Source organism: Silene latifolia, chromosome 3, assembly GCF_048544455.1.
Source record: "Silene latifolia isolate original U9 population chromosome 3, ASM4854445v1, whole genome shotgun sequence".
Lineage (NCBI taxonomy): Eukaryota > Viridiplantae > Streptophyta > Magnoliopsida > Caryophyllales > Caryophyllaceae > Silene > Silene latifolia.
In genome coordinates this window covers 5,230,857-5,245,199 of record NC_133528.1, presented here as the reverse complement: position 1 = coordinate 5,245,199, position 14,343 = coordinate 5,230,857, and the positions used below count along the sequence as shown (strand labels likewise).

Sequence of the window (14,343 nt, the reverse complement as noted above, 5' to 3'; positions counted from 1 at the left end):
CTCATAACTCTTTATAATTGGGAAATTAAGCCCCATAATTCTCAATTGAAGTAATTTAGCCCCATTACTTATACATAATGTGCAATTTGACCCTAGTTCAAATTCTCACCAAATTCTCATCAAAATCTTAATACCTAAACCTCAATTTCTACCCCAATCTAATCTTCCCTTACTCAAAAGGTAATATATTCTTGTTATTATCATTTACATCGTCTTATTTTGTTACTAAATTAGATTAATTAGAGTAATATTTATATTTATTATTTGGTATATCAATCCGTCTCATTGTAGACGGACACTATGCATCTAAACCTGTAGACGGATAGTGGCCCTTTCACAAAATGGAAGTGAGAGAGCAAGTGGGACACTATCTGTCTACGACTTTAGACAGAAAGTGTCTGTCTAAAGTGAGAATTTGTGTTGGTGTATTATATGGTTGTTCAATATATAGACATGTCAGACATGGGAGTGTTTGCTTATGGCTGCTCTGCTTTGATTTTTATTTTTTATTACAGAAGTTTGAAGAATGTATATCGTTTATGAAGAAACAAATATGTACGAAAATGTGAAATTGTAATACGTATATGGAGAGTATAAGTTTTTCTCTTATTTTTTTGAGGAGAAATTGACGAGATATTGATTTCAAGGGAGATATTAGATACAATTTGAATTAGGGCCGAATTTCACTTTATGTATAAGTATTGGGGCTAAATTACTCCAATTGAGAGTTATGGGGTTTAATTTCACAATTATGAAAAGTTATGGGGCTAAATCACCACTTTCCTGTTTTCCAAAAATAAAATAAATAATAGGAACATTGTATATTTGTATCAGGGGCGGCCTTATATTCGTGGCAATTACAAATTATTTGATAGGACCATTGTATATTTGTATCAGGAGCGGACGTATGATTTTCGGTTAGGGTAGGCACATATTTTTTCCACGTATATCATGTATAAAATTTCTTCTTTAATACGACCTTGCTACCACTTTTTATCGTCTACAACACACAATATTTTGATCGTTCTTTTTTTGCTTGTATAAATTACAAAGTATACTATTTGAAAGATTTTTTTTATTATTATCTATGCTAATTAGGCATTTGAGATTTTGAGGCAATAATTTGGATAGAAAATGTAAGCTTTTAAAATTCAAAAGATAAAAAAACAAATTAAGTGATAGTTTTTCGAAAACAAAACCGATGTCATCGAGTATTATATTGTTGATATATCAAAAATAGGGTGAAGTAATAGAGTTTGTAAAAAGGATGCAAAGGAGTTTGAACTTGGGTTGTTATACAATGGTCCATGAAATATTGTATTTACCATTGCTCTACCATCACTTATGTGAGCATACTAGACATGAAAAATAATTAATTGTTTCCTCCATCCGCCATTATTAATATTATTTTGTATGTATAGTATTGGCCTAATAACAAAATGTCCTTCTGTCAAAAAAAAAAAACAAAAAAAAAAAAAAATATCAACATAAATTAGTTAATAAATTTGCCCATGTGACTACTTTACCCTTAATTTAAGACAGATTAAGTAGTTAACACGAGACAAAAAAATGCATGACAAAAAAAACAAATTTATCTTATATGCAAAAGTGAATAATATTTAAGCTGTTTTATTTAAGACGGATATTGTCCTAAGGAAGACTTGATAAATAAAGGGTATTGCTTTTTCACATACGCCTTTTACTCTTTCACATACGTAATTTACAAGGTTACCCTTGTCATTTCTTCATCCTTTTCCCCAATCAATTATTTCTCTCCCTTCCCTAATCCCCTTCACCCATCTCCATTAACCACCACACACCTCCATTAACCACCATCTCGCCGGCCGCACTCCCCACTCCCCGCCACTCCGCCGACACCGATCCCCCTCGGCCTCGACCTCGGCCAGCCACCCCTGCACCGGTCTCCCTTCCCCCTGCGACTGTCGCACGCACTCCCCTCCCATCCCCCTGCGATTCCGAGTCCGGCTACCACCGCACAACCCTCCTTCCCCAGCCCACCACCGGCTACCACCGCCACCATTATTATTATTATTATTATTATCTTTATTATTTACTCAAATTCGACAGTGGTTTACAGCTAACTGTCGTATTTGCCTTCCTAGTTCCCAATGTACATCAAGTCACTCTTTTCACTGTGATGTCATTTATAATTCGACAGTGGTTTACCCCATTGAATTTTTCTGGCAATTTCATCATTAAACATTGTCAGCACCACCATTATTCTTCTGGGTTTGGGTTTCGGGTTCGATGTTCGGATTCTCAGTCTTCTAATCCTCGGGGTTTTGGCTCTCAAGATGATTCCAATGTATGAATGATCATAGTTTTTAGTTAATTGCATTGTACTTTTCCGTCTCAATCATTTGTTTACATTTGATTAAAATACCCGTCACGAAGAATAAACAAATGATGGAAACGGAGGGAGTAATTATCAGTGGGATATATAAGCTACTGCATATACTTACTCGTATAATCTAGCACAGATCTTAGTGTGAACATTTAAAAACGCACGATCACAGGAATTACTTAGTCCCTGCTAAAGTAAGACCGGACAGCTAATAGTAAAGAAGTCATCAGAGCTAACACAATAAGATTGAAGGGAGACCGGTGAAGGGAGATCGAAGAATTTGAAGAATTGTAATTCATTGTTCAAGTTTTAGAAGATTAGGTTTTAATTTTAGGAGAATGGTATATAAAAAACCTAATTTGTTTAGATTTAGGAAAAGGGTAGAGTATGGAAATTTTATGAAAAAAAGTATGTGAAAGAGTAAAAGGCGTATGTGAAAGAGCAACACCTTAAATAAATAAAGTCTTCTCTCATCTCACCAATATAAAGGGGTAAGACTTGCGAATTATTTTCACCAAAATCAAGGCATCTCTAATCGAGTTAATCACACATAAATTATCACCCTCCACAATTAACTTTGATATTCCTAAATATTTAGCTGCTAAGATGCCTTCTTTTAAAGCGAGAGCTTCCGCAACAAGAATACTATTGGAACCGCACTTTTTTGCTCCTAACAAAACGACTTTACCATTGTGATCTCTTATTGAATATCCTAAGGCAGCTTTATTACCTTCTATTCTCGATCCGTCAAAATTTAGCTTTAGGAAACCGTTTCTAGGTTTTTCCCACCAAATTTAGATTAACTCGATTAGAGGTACCCTGCAAATTCCTTGGGAAATTTCTAGTATTATTAAGAATGTGAAATTAGACCTTCATTTTTTCGATGAAGTGATAATTAAACATTGCTTTCGTGAAGCCAACAAGGTTGCTGACTTCATGGCTTCTATTGGACATTCATGTCCAACTCTTTCGAGGTGGTTTGATAGCCGGTGGCTTCAACTTACCTTCCTCATTCGAAAGGATGAGATAGGTTGGTCCTATCCTAGAGGATCAACCTAGTTTTCTTACCTTATAAAAAAAAAAGGCCAAAATCAAGGCCAGTGCCAATTTTGATAGTGTGATACGAAAATTGGCATTGGATGATCCGGTACAAAATCCATTTAAATATTTTTTTTTGTCCCCATAAATAGTTGACAATTATTTATTTTATTACAGATAATAAAACAAGTGTAAATTATTAACTAAGATAGAGGGAGTACCAATTAACGATTAGGATTTCATTTGGGAAGCTAAGAGCAAGTCCAATGGTTTGGCTTAGGGATTTGCTTGCAATTTTTTAAAATTGTAAGCAAGTGGCTAAACCATTGGACAAGTACATATAGGGTAGCTTAAACCAAGCAACTAGCTTCATTAAACTAGTAGCTTAAATGACCCTACCACAAAATTCAACCAATAGAAATTAGTTTGCTTAATTAACATATGAGTCAAGCTAGTTAAACTTTTGGCTAAACCATTGAAATGAATTAGTAGCTCAAAAATAAACTAGCTTAAAATGTGATGTTGCAATGGTAAGCTAGTTGAAACTAGCTTACCATTGGACTTGCTCTAAGAGCAAGTACAATGATTTAGTTTAGGGACTTGCTTGCAATTTCTTAAAATTGCAAGCTAGTGGCTAAACCATTAGAGATAGCCAAGTAGGATTGCTTAGGTTGAGCAACTAGCTTCATTAGGCTAGTAGCTTAAGTGGTACCACTAAAAAACAATCAATAAGAAATTAGTTGGGTTCAATTAAGTTAGTATAAACAAAGCTAAACCACTGTACAAATTTGGTAGTTGTAGCTTAATATTTGATGTGGCAAAGGTAAACTAGTTGCAACTAGCTTACCATTGGACTTGCTCCAAATAAAGTTAGTTCAATATTAATTTAGACACTCTAATTAGAGCATCTACAATGGTTACCCAAAAGGACTTGCTGACAAATAAAAAAGATTTTAAGTTACTTGTTTAGCCATTGGAGCACTCCACATGAACAAACTTACTGTATGAGATACTCTTAATTTTTTTAGTATTCACCTCAATTTTTATTTAATCCAAATAAAGTTTACCTTCATTTTTTCTTTTACATTAAATGCTATCTTAGTTAATTTTTTTTTTTTTTGGTACATAGGAGGGGCGAAGCCCCATAAACTTAGTGAATTGCTATTACACGGGGAATAGCTACCCCAAAAATGTCCTCTCTAAGAATGGAACGGAGTGCCTCATGTGGTTGATCCATATGCTGAACTAGGGTGCTCGAATGAACTCCTCGATTTGCTAGAAGATCTGCCGCTCGATTAGCCTCCCGATAAGTGTGTTCAATTCTAACTGTCCAACGAGGTTCCTTTATCAGCTTTTTGCATCTATGGACTATGAATTTTAGATTGTTGCTAACCAGTCCGTCCTCGAGGATAATCTTAACACATTGTGCGTTGTCCATATGAACTAGCAACTTCGGAATATGGATAGATTTTGCCCTTTCCAATCCCGCTAGAAGGGCTAGAAGCTCCGCCTTCATCGAAGTACAGATACCGCAAGAGAAGTGAAAGGCAGTAATAAAGTTACCTGTCTCGTCTCTAAATACGCCACCTCCTCCGGCTGGACCCGGGTTTCCCTTAGAGGCACCGTCAGTATTTAATTGAATCCATCCGTGTGGGGGAGGCAACCAGCGGACAAAAATTTCTTCACTAGACTTTCGTGGCTTGGGCATAAATATATCATGTATATCGAATGCTTGTTTCGAGCTTACAAATTGTTGGAAAAGAAAAGCCTGAGGTTCGACTGGGTTGTCACTGCCTCGTCCAAAAGCCATATTATTCCTCCATCTCCAAATCCACCAACACGTAATCGCAAATTGCATTGGCCAATCTGCGATGGAGATAATATCCTCATTCCCCGCATTCCTCGACAACCAGTTCGAAAAAGACATAGAGTAAAATTGGGTATGTGAAGCTTGATACCAACCAAGCTCCAAATTTGTTGGGAAATAGGACACGATCTGAGTAAATGTTCGGTGGTTTCTTCGGCTTCCTCGCACCTGGGGCACATTGGATTATCCCCCATATTTCTCATGACCCGATTAACATTGACCATTAAACGCCCATGAGCTGCTAACCATATAAACATTCGAATACGTTGTTGGACCGGAAGGCGCCAAATGGTTCTCCAAACTGGTGGTTCGGGTACAGCAGCCGCATCAAAGCCTTTTAAAAAACCCAAAGCGGATTTCAGTGAGAACTTACCAGAGGACGATCCTTGCCAGTATAGCGTATCCTCGAGGTCGGGGTCGTGTATCAAATAGATTGAAGCCATCCGCTGTAGAATGTGTTGCGGCAAGAAGTTGGCAAAATTATCCCACTTCCAACCGGTGTTCTCGCACCACATATCCCCCACTGTCACAACTTTTAGCTCTTCTGGAATTGGTGATAGACTATAGTCAGCAAGGCGCACAACATCAACCCATGCGTGGTCCCAGAAGGAAGTTCGTCTACCATTACCCACCGCGGTTGCTGTGCCTCTAATTATCGTCTTTGATTGTTCCGTAATTCCCGCCCATACGTTTGACATGTTAGCTTTCGGTTGGAATATGTCAATATTACACCGGTTATTGCAATACTTTGCCCGCAAAACACGCGACCATAGCCTAGTTGGCTCCGTAATAACTCTCCACCCTAGCTTAGTGAGAAACGCTGCATTAGCTTGCCTCGCTGATGTGATGCCTAATCCTCCCATCGACTTCGGTTTCTGAATATTCTCCCAAGAAATCAGATGAATGGATTTCTTATTATCATTTCCTCCCCACAAAAACCTACGCGACTTTCGATCAATAGTATCACAAACCGTCCGTGGGATTTTTGCAGATTGCATACTGTAGTTTGCGATCGTGCTCAACGTCGATTGGACTAAGGTAGCTCGGCCTGCTAATGAGAGACATTTAGTGGACCAGCCTGCTAAACGTTTATTTATTTTTTCCTCTAAGTAAGCAAGAGTGTGTCGAGTCACTCTCCCATTGATAGTCGGCATCCCCAGATAAATCCCTAGGTCGTATGTCTCCTCAAAATTCAGTGCCCTCGAAATCGTTTCCCTTGTAGATTGAGACGTATTACTGGAGAAAAAGACTCGTGATTTGGCCTCACTAACTTTCTCGCCTGAGGCATTGCAAAAGTTATCAAGAACATACCGAATAACAAGGGTTTGGTCCTCAGTAGCTTCGGCAAAAAGAACCATGTCATCCGCAAAAAATAAGTTTGTAATGCCTGGGCCACTACGAGAAATTTTAAACGGCTTCCAATTTTTATTTCGAACCTCGAGATCGATAGCCTGTTGCAGCTTCTCTAAACACATGACAAATAAATAAGAAGATAGGGGGTCTCCTTGACGGACCCCTCTAGAAGGAATGAATTGCTCAGTTGGCTCTCCGTTCCATAGAATCTGCATCCTAGTAGACGATAGACAATCCATGACCACACCCACTAAAAGGCTAGGGAAGCACATATCTTTGAGGGTATCTTGAATGAAGCTCCATCTAAGGCGGTCATATGCTTTTTCCAGATCAATTTTTATTGCCATGTACCCTTTATTACCTTTCTTGTTCCTCATCGAGTGGATGGCTTCTTGAAAGATTACAATATTATCAGTTATTTGACGCCCCGGAACAAACCCGCTTTGAGTCTCAGAAATTACATGTGGCAAAACTCGTTTAATTCTATTAGCGAGGACCTTGCTAATAATTTTATAAGCGACATTACATAAACTGATAGGACGGAACTGAGAAATAGTTTCAGGAGTATTAACCTTGGGGATAAGAACCAGGTGCGTATCATTAAGTCCCTCCGGCATACCCTTGCCCTCCAAAGCTGTGATAACCATTTCGCACAATGAGGATTGTATAAGATGCCAATTCTTTTGATAGAAGAGAGCTTGAAACCCGTCCGGTCCAGGCGCCTTGAGAGCTCCCATATGAATGACGACCTGCTCAATCTCGGCGATATTGAAAGGCCTATTTAGCCACTCCCAGTCTTTGGCATTGAAATCTTGAAACAAATTCCACGGAAGAAGATCTTCTGTTTCGATATTTTGTTCTTCAGTGTATAATTTTTTATAAAACTCAATAACAAGAGACTTAATGTCATCAGGATTCTCCATCCACTCCCCTGCTTCGTTCTTAAGAGTAGTGATCCTGTTCCTCCATCGTCTGACAAGCGTGCTTACATGAAAGTACGACGTATTTCGGTCCCCATCCTTTATAAAGTCCACTCTCGATTTCTGGTACCATAAAAGTTCTTCTTGCGCTAACACCTCGTCCAACTCCTTGCGAAGTTGAGCCTCTAAAATTATCAGTCCTCGTTCCCGAGTAATGGAGAGCTTCTTTTGGCAACCTGCTATTCTCGCTAACAGCCTGTTTTTCCTTTTGAAAATATTACCAAAAATTTCAGAATTCCACTCCTGTAGTTTTTTCGAAAGGGAGTTTAGTCGAGAAAGGAAATTTCCATTCGACTGCCAATTACTGTCCAGGAATTCCTGAAATTTCTCGTGCGTCAACCAACAGGCTTGGAACCGGAATGGCTTTCGAACTGTACTCAGAGGGGCAAACCCATTGGGAGAAATAAGAATAGGGAAATGGTCTGACTGAATTGCGGGAAGATGACGTACCATAGCATTTTCAAAGATAGAACCCCAGTCTGCATTGCATAAGGCTCTGTCTAGCCTTGCGCTTTGACGGGTCTCCATTGTATTGCCTCGTGCCCATGTATGTGAGGCCCTCGTAAAGGCTAGTTCAATGAGGTCACAATTTTCTATCCAGTTATTAAAATTCTCACACCTCCTTGCCATATTGCTATCCCCTCCATGACGCTCCGCTAACGATCTTGTTTCGTTGAAGTCCCCTGCTAACAACCACGGTATATTGTTGTTACTAGCGAAGTTTTCCAGTTCTGCCCAAAGCTCTCTTCTATTCGAGGGGTCTGGACTTGCATACACGGCTGTAAAAAAACCATGGATGCTCCCCGTTTCTCGAAATTTCGAATGTCATGAACTGCTGATGTTCCATGACTGGGTTTACAGTCACAATATCCTTCTTCCAATAAACCCATATTCCTCCACTAAATGCTATCTTAGTTAATGAAGAGGGGAGAATCCATTTGTCAAACACAAATTCTCATTTAACTCAATAGTCATAAAACATGTCAAGTATAGATAGATGAGATAAAAAGAAGATGCTTAAGAACCATGAAAAAGTTTGACCTATATATAAATGAACTTATATTTAACTCATTTTTATCTCAAGACGAATACTGTCATTTTAATAGAGAAATTAAAGTTTCCAAAGTAACAACCTTATCCTCTTTCTTAAAGCCTTATAAATTGCCATCATGCCATGAACTCCCATAAATTACATATCACCAAAAACTCTAACCCCACCTACAAAAAATGGCCACTACTCCAAGTACTTACCACCAAACCCTTCTCAATAATCCTACCAAAACTACAAAAACAACAAACAAAATCATCTTCTTTTTCCTTACACTAGCCACCTTAATTTCACTTGGTTACCTTGGCTTTGTCACAATCCAATCAAATTATTCAAACCCCAATAATAATAATAATCCAATCTCACTTTGTGACAAATCCCATAATCCAACTTCTTGCTTAGCCTTCATCAATGAAGCTGAAACGACGTCGTGGGGTTCCGACGACAGTCGAAAAATGTTGTCAAAGTTAGTAACACTACATGCTTCAGACATTACTAAAGCCATGTACGTGACCAAACGTAGTAATGTTGTAGGAAATCAAGCTGTTGTTGATTGCATAGAGCTCATGGACTTGTCACGTGACCGTCTCGAAGATTTAATCAAGATTTTAGCTACTAATTACAAGGTTAATTATAATTATGATAATAATGATGATATTAAAACATGGTTAAGTGGAGTGTTAACTAATCATGTTACATGTTTAGACCAAATGGAAGATAATAATAATAATATACATTTGTTATTAGGGATAAAGTCTATAGTTGAGGATTTAATTTTAAGGGCAAGGGCATTATTGGCAATTCACACTAAAGTGTCATCCACTAATTCTAATAATTTAGCAAAAAAATTAATGAAAAAGGGATTATACCCTAGTTGGGTAAGGAAAAGTGATAGGAAACTTCTAGGAGTTTCCGGAAGCGCGGTGAAGGCGGATTTGGTGGTGGCGAAAGACGGGAGTGGGAATTTTACGACAGTCGGGGAGGCGTTGGCAGCCGCCCCGGATAAGGCGAAGACGAGGTATGTGATATATGTGAAACAAGGGGTGTATGAGGAAAATGTAGAGGTTGGAAAAAAGAAGAAAAATGTGATGTTGGTTGGAGATGGCATGAATTTGACTATTATTACGGGAAGTCAAAATGTTGTTGATGGGAATACTACATTTAAATCTGCTACTCTTGGTAATTTCTCTATTCCTTACAAATTTATATTCGTCATTTTCAATTATTTATTTATTTTTAATAAAAATATCGTTTATGTTGAATATAAAAGATAATAAATGGTGAAGGCAAATAGAGAATCTTAATTATATTGTAAGCTTACACAAATGACAAACCTAACTATAAAATCACCTTACCAATGCTATAAGCCTATAATTTTAAGGGTAGATTTTCTTGCCAAAGGTTTGGCAAATTGTCCATTCATGACAATTACTTAACCCTAATTCGTTTATTGATGGAAAAAATAGGGTCCCACATTTTATATATTATTAATTATGTACCAATGAAACGGTGGTGGAGCTAAGTGGGCTAGTTGGGGCCTTAGCGGCCCTGGCGGTTGAAGTTATAGAAATTTTTAATTAAATTTTTCGAATTTTTTCCGAGTGTACCTTATAACATAAGCCGTCCGTCTTCCCTCAAATTTATCGCACCCTTAAATTCAAATTTTGGCTCCGCTATGACAACGAAATAATGCGAGCATCATTCATAGCTATTAATTGCATCGATAGATTAGAGACAAATTAGATACCGATAAGATTTTTGGTGATAAAATGTGGCAAACATGGATTTTGATATGTCGCGACTCGCGATTGAACAATGTGCTTTTGTCCTACGTCTAGTCTCTAGATAGCGACTATTTTACTTGTTTGGTAGGTTGTTGACTTGTCATAGATAAAATAAATTCACATGATTTACAAATTTGTATATAATGAAAACTCCGAAATTTAAATAAATTTCGTAACAGTATTTAGTTATTACATACAATACGAGTTACTCTATTGATCATGTGTAAGAGGTTAATAAGTGAATGAGTTACTATATGATGGAGAACTTTCCGTAAAAAAGACATTTCTTTTTCCGTGATTTTGGCAACTAAACAAGAGCGATTATATTTTACAATTTCTAGGATTTTTAAAATCACATGAATTTGATGGGTTAACGAGACAAGCACTATATCTACCTCGGTTGGCAGCTTTATCTGCAATATGCCATTTAGTTTAGACTATATTTTCGCCAAGTGATCACACCGCGATACAATTAATATAAATTTAGGTTAATAGGACTTTAACTTTAGTCTTAATTCATTCCTAGCGAATGAATATCCAAACTTTTAGCACAATTTCTCATTTGTGATGCAGCATAAGCTCTGAAGTTTTACAGTTATTTTACATAATGATAAAAACAAAAGATAATTATTTTTTCGTCATAAGTAAGAATAAGTGAACTTTTAGAGGCGCCTCGATAGTTCCTCGTCATTGATTTGTAGGTCATCAACTATCACAATTGGTGGTGGTGGTGCTAGTCAATTGTTTGATATTATTGCGCTTTATTGTGTACTCGCCAAACAAAAAACAATGTGTTACATCAATAGGTCTTGGTATAGACGGGTGGGGCGTATTGACGGGTAAAGACCTCTAATAAAATGGGTAGGGGGATAAGGTGGGGCATGCACCCCCCATATGCTTTCCACTTTATGGTAAATGGGTATTTTGTGAGGAGAAATGGTATCCGTCTATACGTATAGACGGATAGTGTCCGTCTATAATGAGAATTTGTGGTGTTACATAGTGATGAGTTAGTGGTCAGTCTAGTCAATAATCAAATGTTCACGCGACAATTATGAAAAGTTAAAGGCTATGCATATAATTCATGAATTGTCCTTTGAAATGATATAAAGGTAGTAATCTTACTAGGATGTCTCTCAAAATCTGCTTTATTACGGAGTAATTTCCCTTAATTCTATCTTACTTTATGTATTACTCATTTCTAATCGACTGACGGGGATCTCGTATCATACTAATTCATAAACAAGTTGGGTAATATACTAATATGCCAATACGAGGAGGGGTAGTACACTGACCGGGCCGGGCTCTGCCTGTCAGGTCTTGACTAGGCCCGTGAGTGAGGAGGGTTGGGCCGGACTGTGGGAGATATTACGCGAACCAGGCCCGTGTTCTGTTTTAGACGGGTTTCGGGCAGGTCGGGTTGGCAGGAATTCTCATTTTTTTTAAATGGCGGGCCGGTTCGAAAATTTAGAACCCGGGCCTGGAAAATAGGCCGGACTGACCTGTTACTTTGGCCAGCTCTAACTAAGGGTTGTCCAACGTTCGGGTCAAACATTTTCAAACTGGCTGCCTCACTCGTGAGTCGTGACTGGTCCGACTCGATCCGTCAGATATAAGGGTCAGACTCGGCCTACCGTCAACCCGAACCCGCACTAGACTTGCCCTTAACCCGCACTCGAGCTGGTTTTGGGTACAACCTTAGAAGGCCCGGCCCGGCCTGTGATGACCCGCCCCTCTCATCGGGCCGTGTCCGGGTTCACAAAGCCTAACATGAGGTTGTAAAGGTATTAAGTTAGGACAATTTTAAACGAGACCCACCGTGATAACTTACTTTGATACCCAAAATAAAGTGACAACAAAGGTCCGAAGGGATACTCGTGAGTAGTGCACCAAAAAAAAAATCATGAAACCGTCGGCTACTTTTCCATGTGTAATAGTAATAATAGTCGGTGGTCTCTTTCTTTTGTAGGTGTGGGTTACTTTGAAATAACCTATTTTCTATCACTTTTTAGGATACTAAAGCAATGATAGTGCCGATAATTGATCGACTGTATACTATACTATGTTAGATTACATTAAATGGTTACCCATAGGGAAGTAATTTAGTTATGCTTGAAGCGGGTCCGCCACCGCTAACTATAAGTCCATATAAAGTTTAGTCAGTAAATTATCACTCGGCCTCCTCAGCTCGATAGTTGAGTATAACTATTTATATACAAAAACGGTCATAGGTTTCGTTGTAGGTTTGATTGTTCTAAACTACCGAGTACAATACTTTTTATCTTATTTAATTTGCCAGGAACTAACATTACATAATTTCTTAAACTAAAAAGCGTATTTATACAATTATACAGCTAGCTCTAGCTTACAAAAATCGAACAATATAAACAAAATTAATACAATCATTATTTTACATACTAACACGATTTTTCGTGAACCATGGCAATCAGCTGCAGTAGGTGACGGATTCATACTACAAGACATACGCATCCAAAACACAGCCGGACCAGAAAAACACCAAGCAGTCGCCCTCCGAGTAGGAGCTGATCAATCAGTCATAAACCGATGTTACATAGACGCTTTCCAAGACACATTATACGCACACTCGCTTAGACAATTCTGCACAGACTCATCCATCACAGGAACCGTCGACTTCATCTTTGGAAACGCAGCTGTCGTTTTCCAAAACTGTCAGCTCATTGCTCGAAAGCCATTGACTAGCCAAAAAAACATGGTCACGGCACAAGGCAGAACAGACCCGAACCAGAACACTGGCACATCTATTCAGTACTGTGACATTGTTCCTAGCGCGGACTTAGCCCCTGTCTCGACCCAATTCCCGACTTTCTTAGGCCGGCCTTGGAAGGAATATTCGAGAACAGTTGTACTGCAATCCAAGATTGGAGGACATATTGATCCGGCAGGGTGGTTTCCATGGGATGGTGATTTTGCATTGAGTACTTTGTATTATGGTGAGTATATGAACTCTGGGCCGGGTTCGGATACGAGTAAGAGGGTGAACTGGACTGGGTATCATTTGATTACTGATCCAACTGTAGCTAAGCAGTTTACTGTTGGGGAGTTTATTCAGGGTCAAGAATGGTTAGATGCTGCTGGAGTTAACTTTGTTGAGGGTCTGTGAATGAATTATGTTGTCGTATTCGCTAGTTAATCGTAATTTATAAATAAATGCTTGGGAGTCCGAGAAGTTGTAATTCAGAACTCAATTAATCAATTATAGGTGTGTTATGATTTATGAAAATGTATCGAAAATTAACGATAAACGAGGTACAGTAGCATTAAAAGGCCATTGTAGTAGCAGTAGACCTGTCAAACGGGTCGAGTCCCGGGTCGGGTCATATGGGTCAAATTAGGGTTAGAATACGGGTTAAGAATTAATTTTGAACGTCATTTTTAAACGATTTTTTTAATTAAAAAAATATTTTTTAAACAAGTAAAATATATTTAAAATTAATATTTTAATCATATTTAACGTTTACATTAATTATATCGACATAATTATTAAAATAAAGCTTTTTTTTTAATAATTATTTTATTATTAAATATTATAAGAGTTATATAAAATTGACTTTTTAGTTGTCTTTGTAATTTTAAGTAATAAAAAAAAATTAACTATTTTTTCAAATATAATATATAAATATTAATATTTTAATTAAATTCATGATTTACCTTTAATCCAACGGGTCGACCCATTTAGGTCAGGTCTCAACCGTAAAATAACGGATCATTTTGGGTTCGAGTCAGACGGGTTGCAGGTCAAATAACCGGGTTTGTAACCCTAAAAATGGGTCGGGTCGAGTTTTGACAGGTCTAAGTAGCCGGGTTATCAGATTCGCTCGGGTGCACTACAAATTAAGAGGGAATTCTATCTTGTGACTTACTGAAAA

The 14,343-nt window shown here is 37.9% G+C and overlaps 1 protein-coding gene across 1 annotated transcript; it reads left to right on the top strand.

The window, feature by feature from the left end:
* Positions 1–8,782: 8,782 nt before the first annotated feature.
* LOC141646908 (pectinesterase-like) lies at positions 8,783–13,697 on the top strand. Its single transcript, XM_074454910.1, has 2 exons — positions 8,783–9,830; positions 12,886–13,697. The coding sequence occupies exons 1-2, from the start codon at positions 8,831–8,833 to the stop codon at positions 13,575–13,577; spliced, it is 1,692 nt and encodes a 563-aa protein (XP_074311011.1). The 5' UTR covers positions 8,783–8,830; the 3' UTR covers positions 13,578–13,697.
* The last annotated feature ends 646 nt before the right edge of the window (positions 13,698–14,343 follow it).

Bases quoted from the DNA above. Each gene is read 5' to 3' on its own strand.
- LOC141646908 (XM_074454910.1), top strand. From the start codon at position 8,831: ATGGCCACTACTCCAAGTACTTACCACCAAACCCTTCTCAATAATCCT. The intron at 9,831-12,885 runs GTAATTTCTCTA...CATGGCAATCAG, and splicing joins ATTTAAATCTGCTACTCTTG to CTGCAGTAGGTGACGGATTC.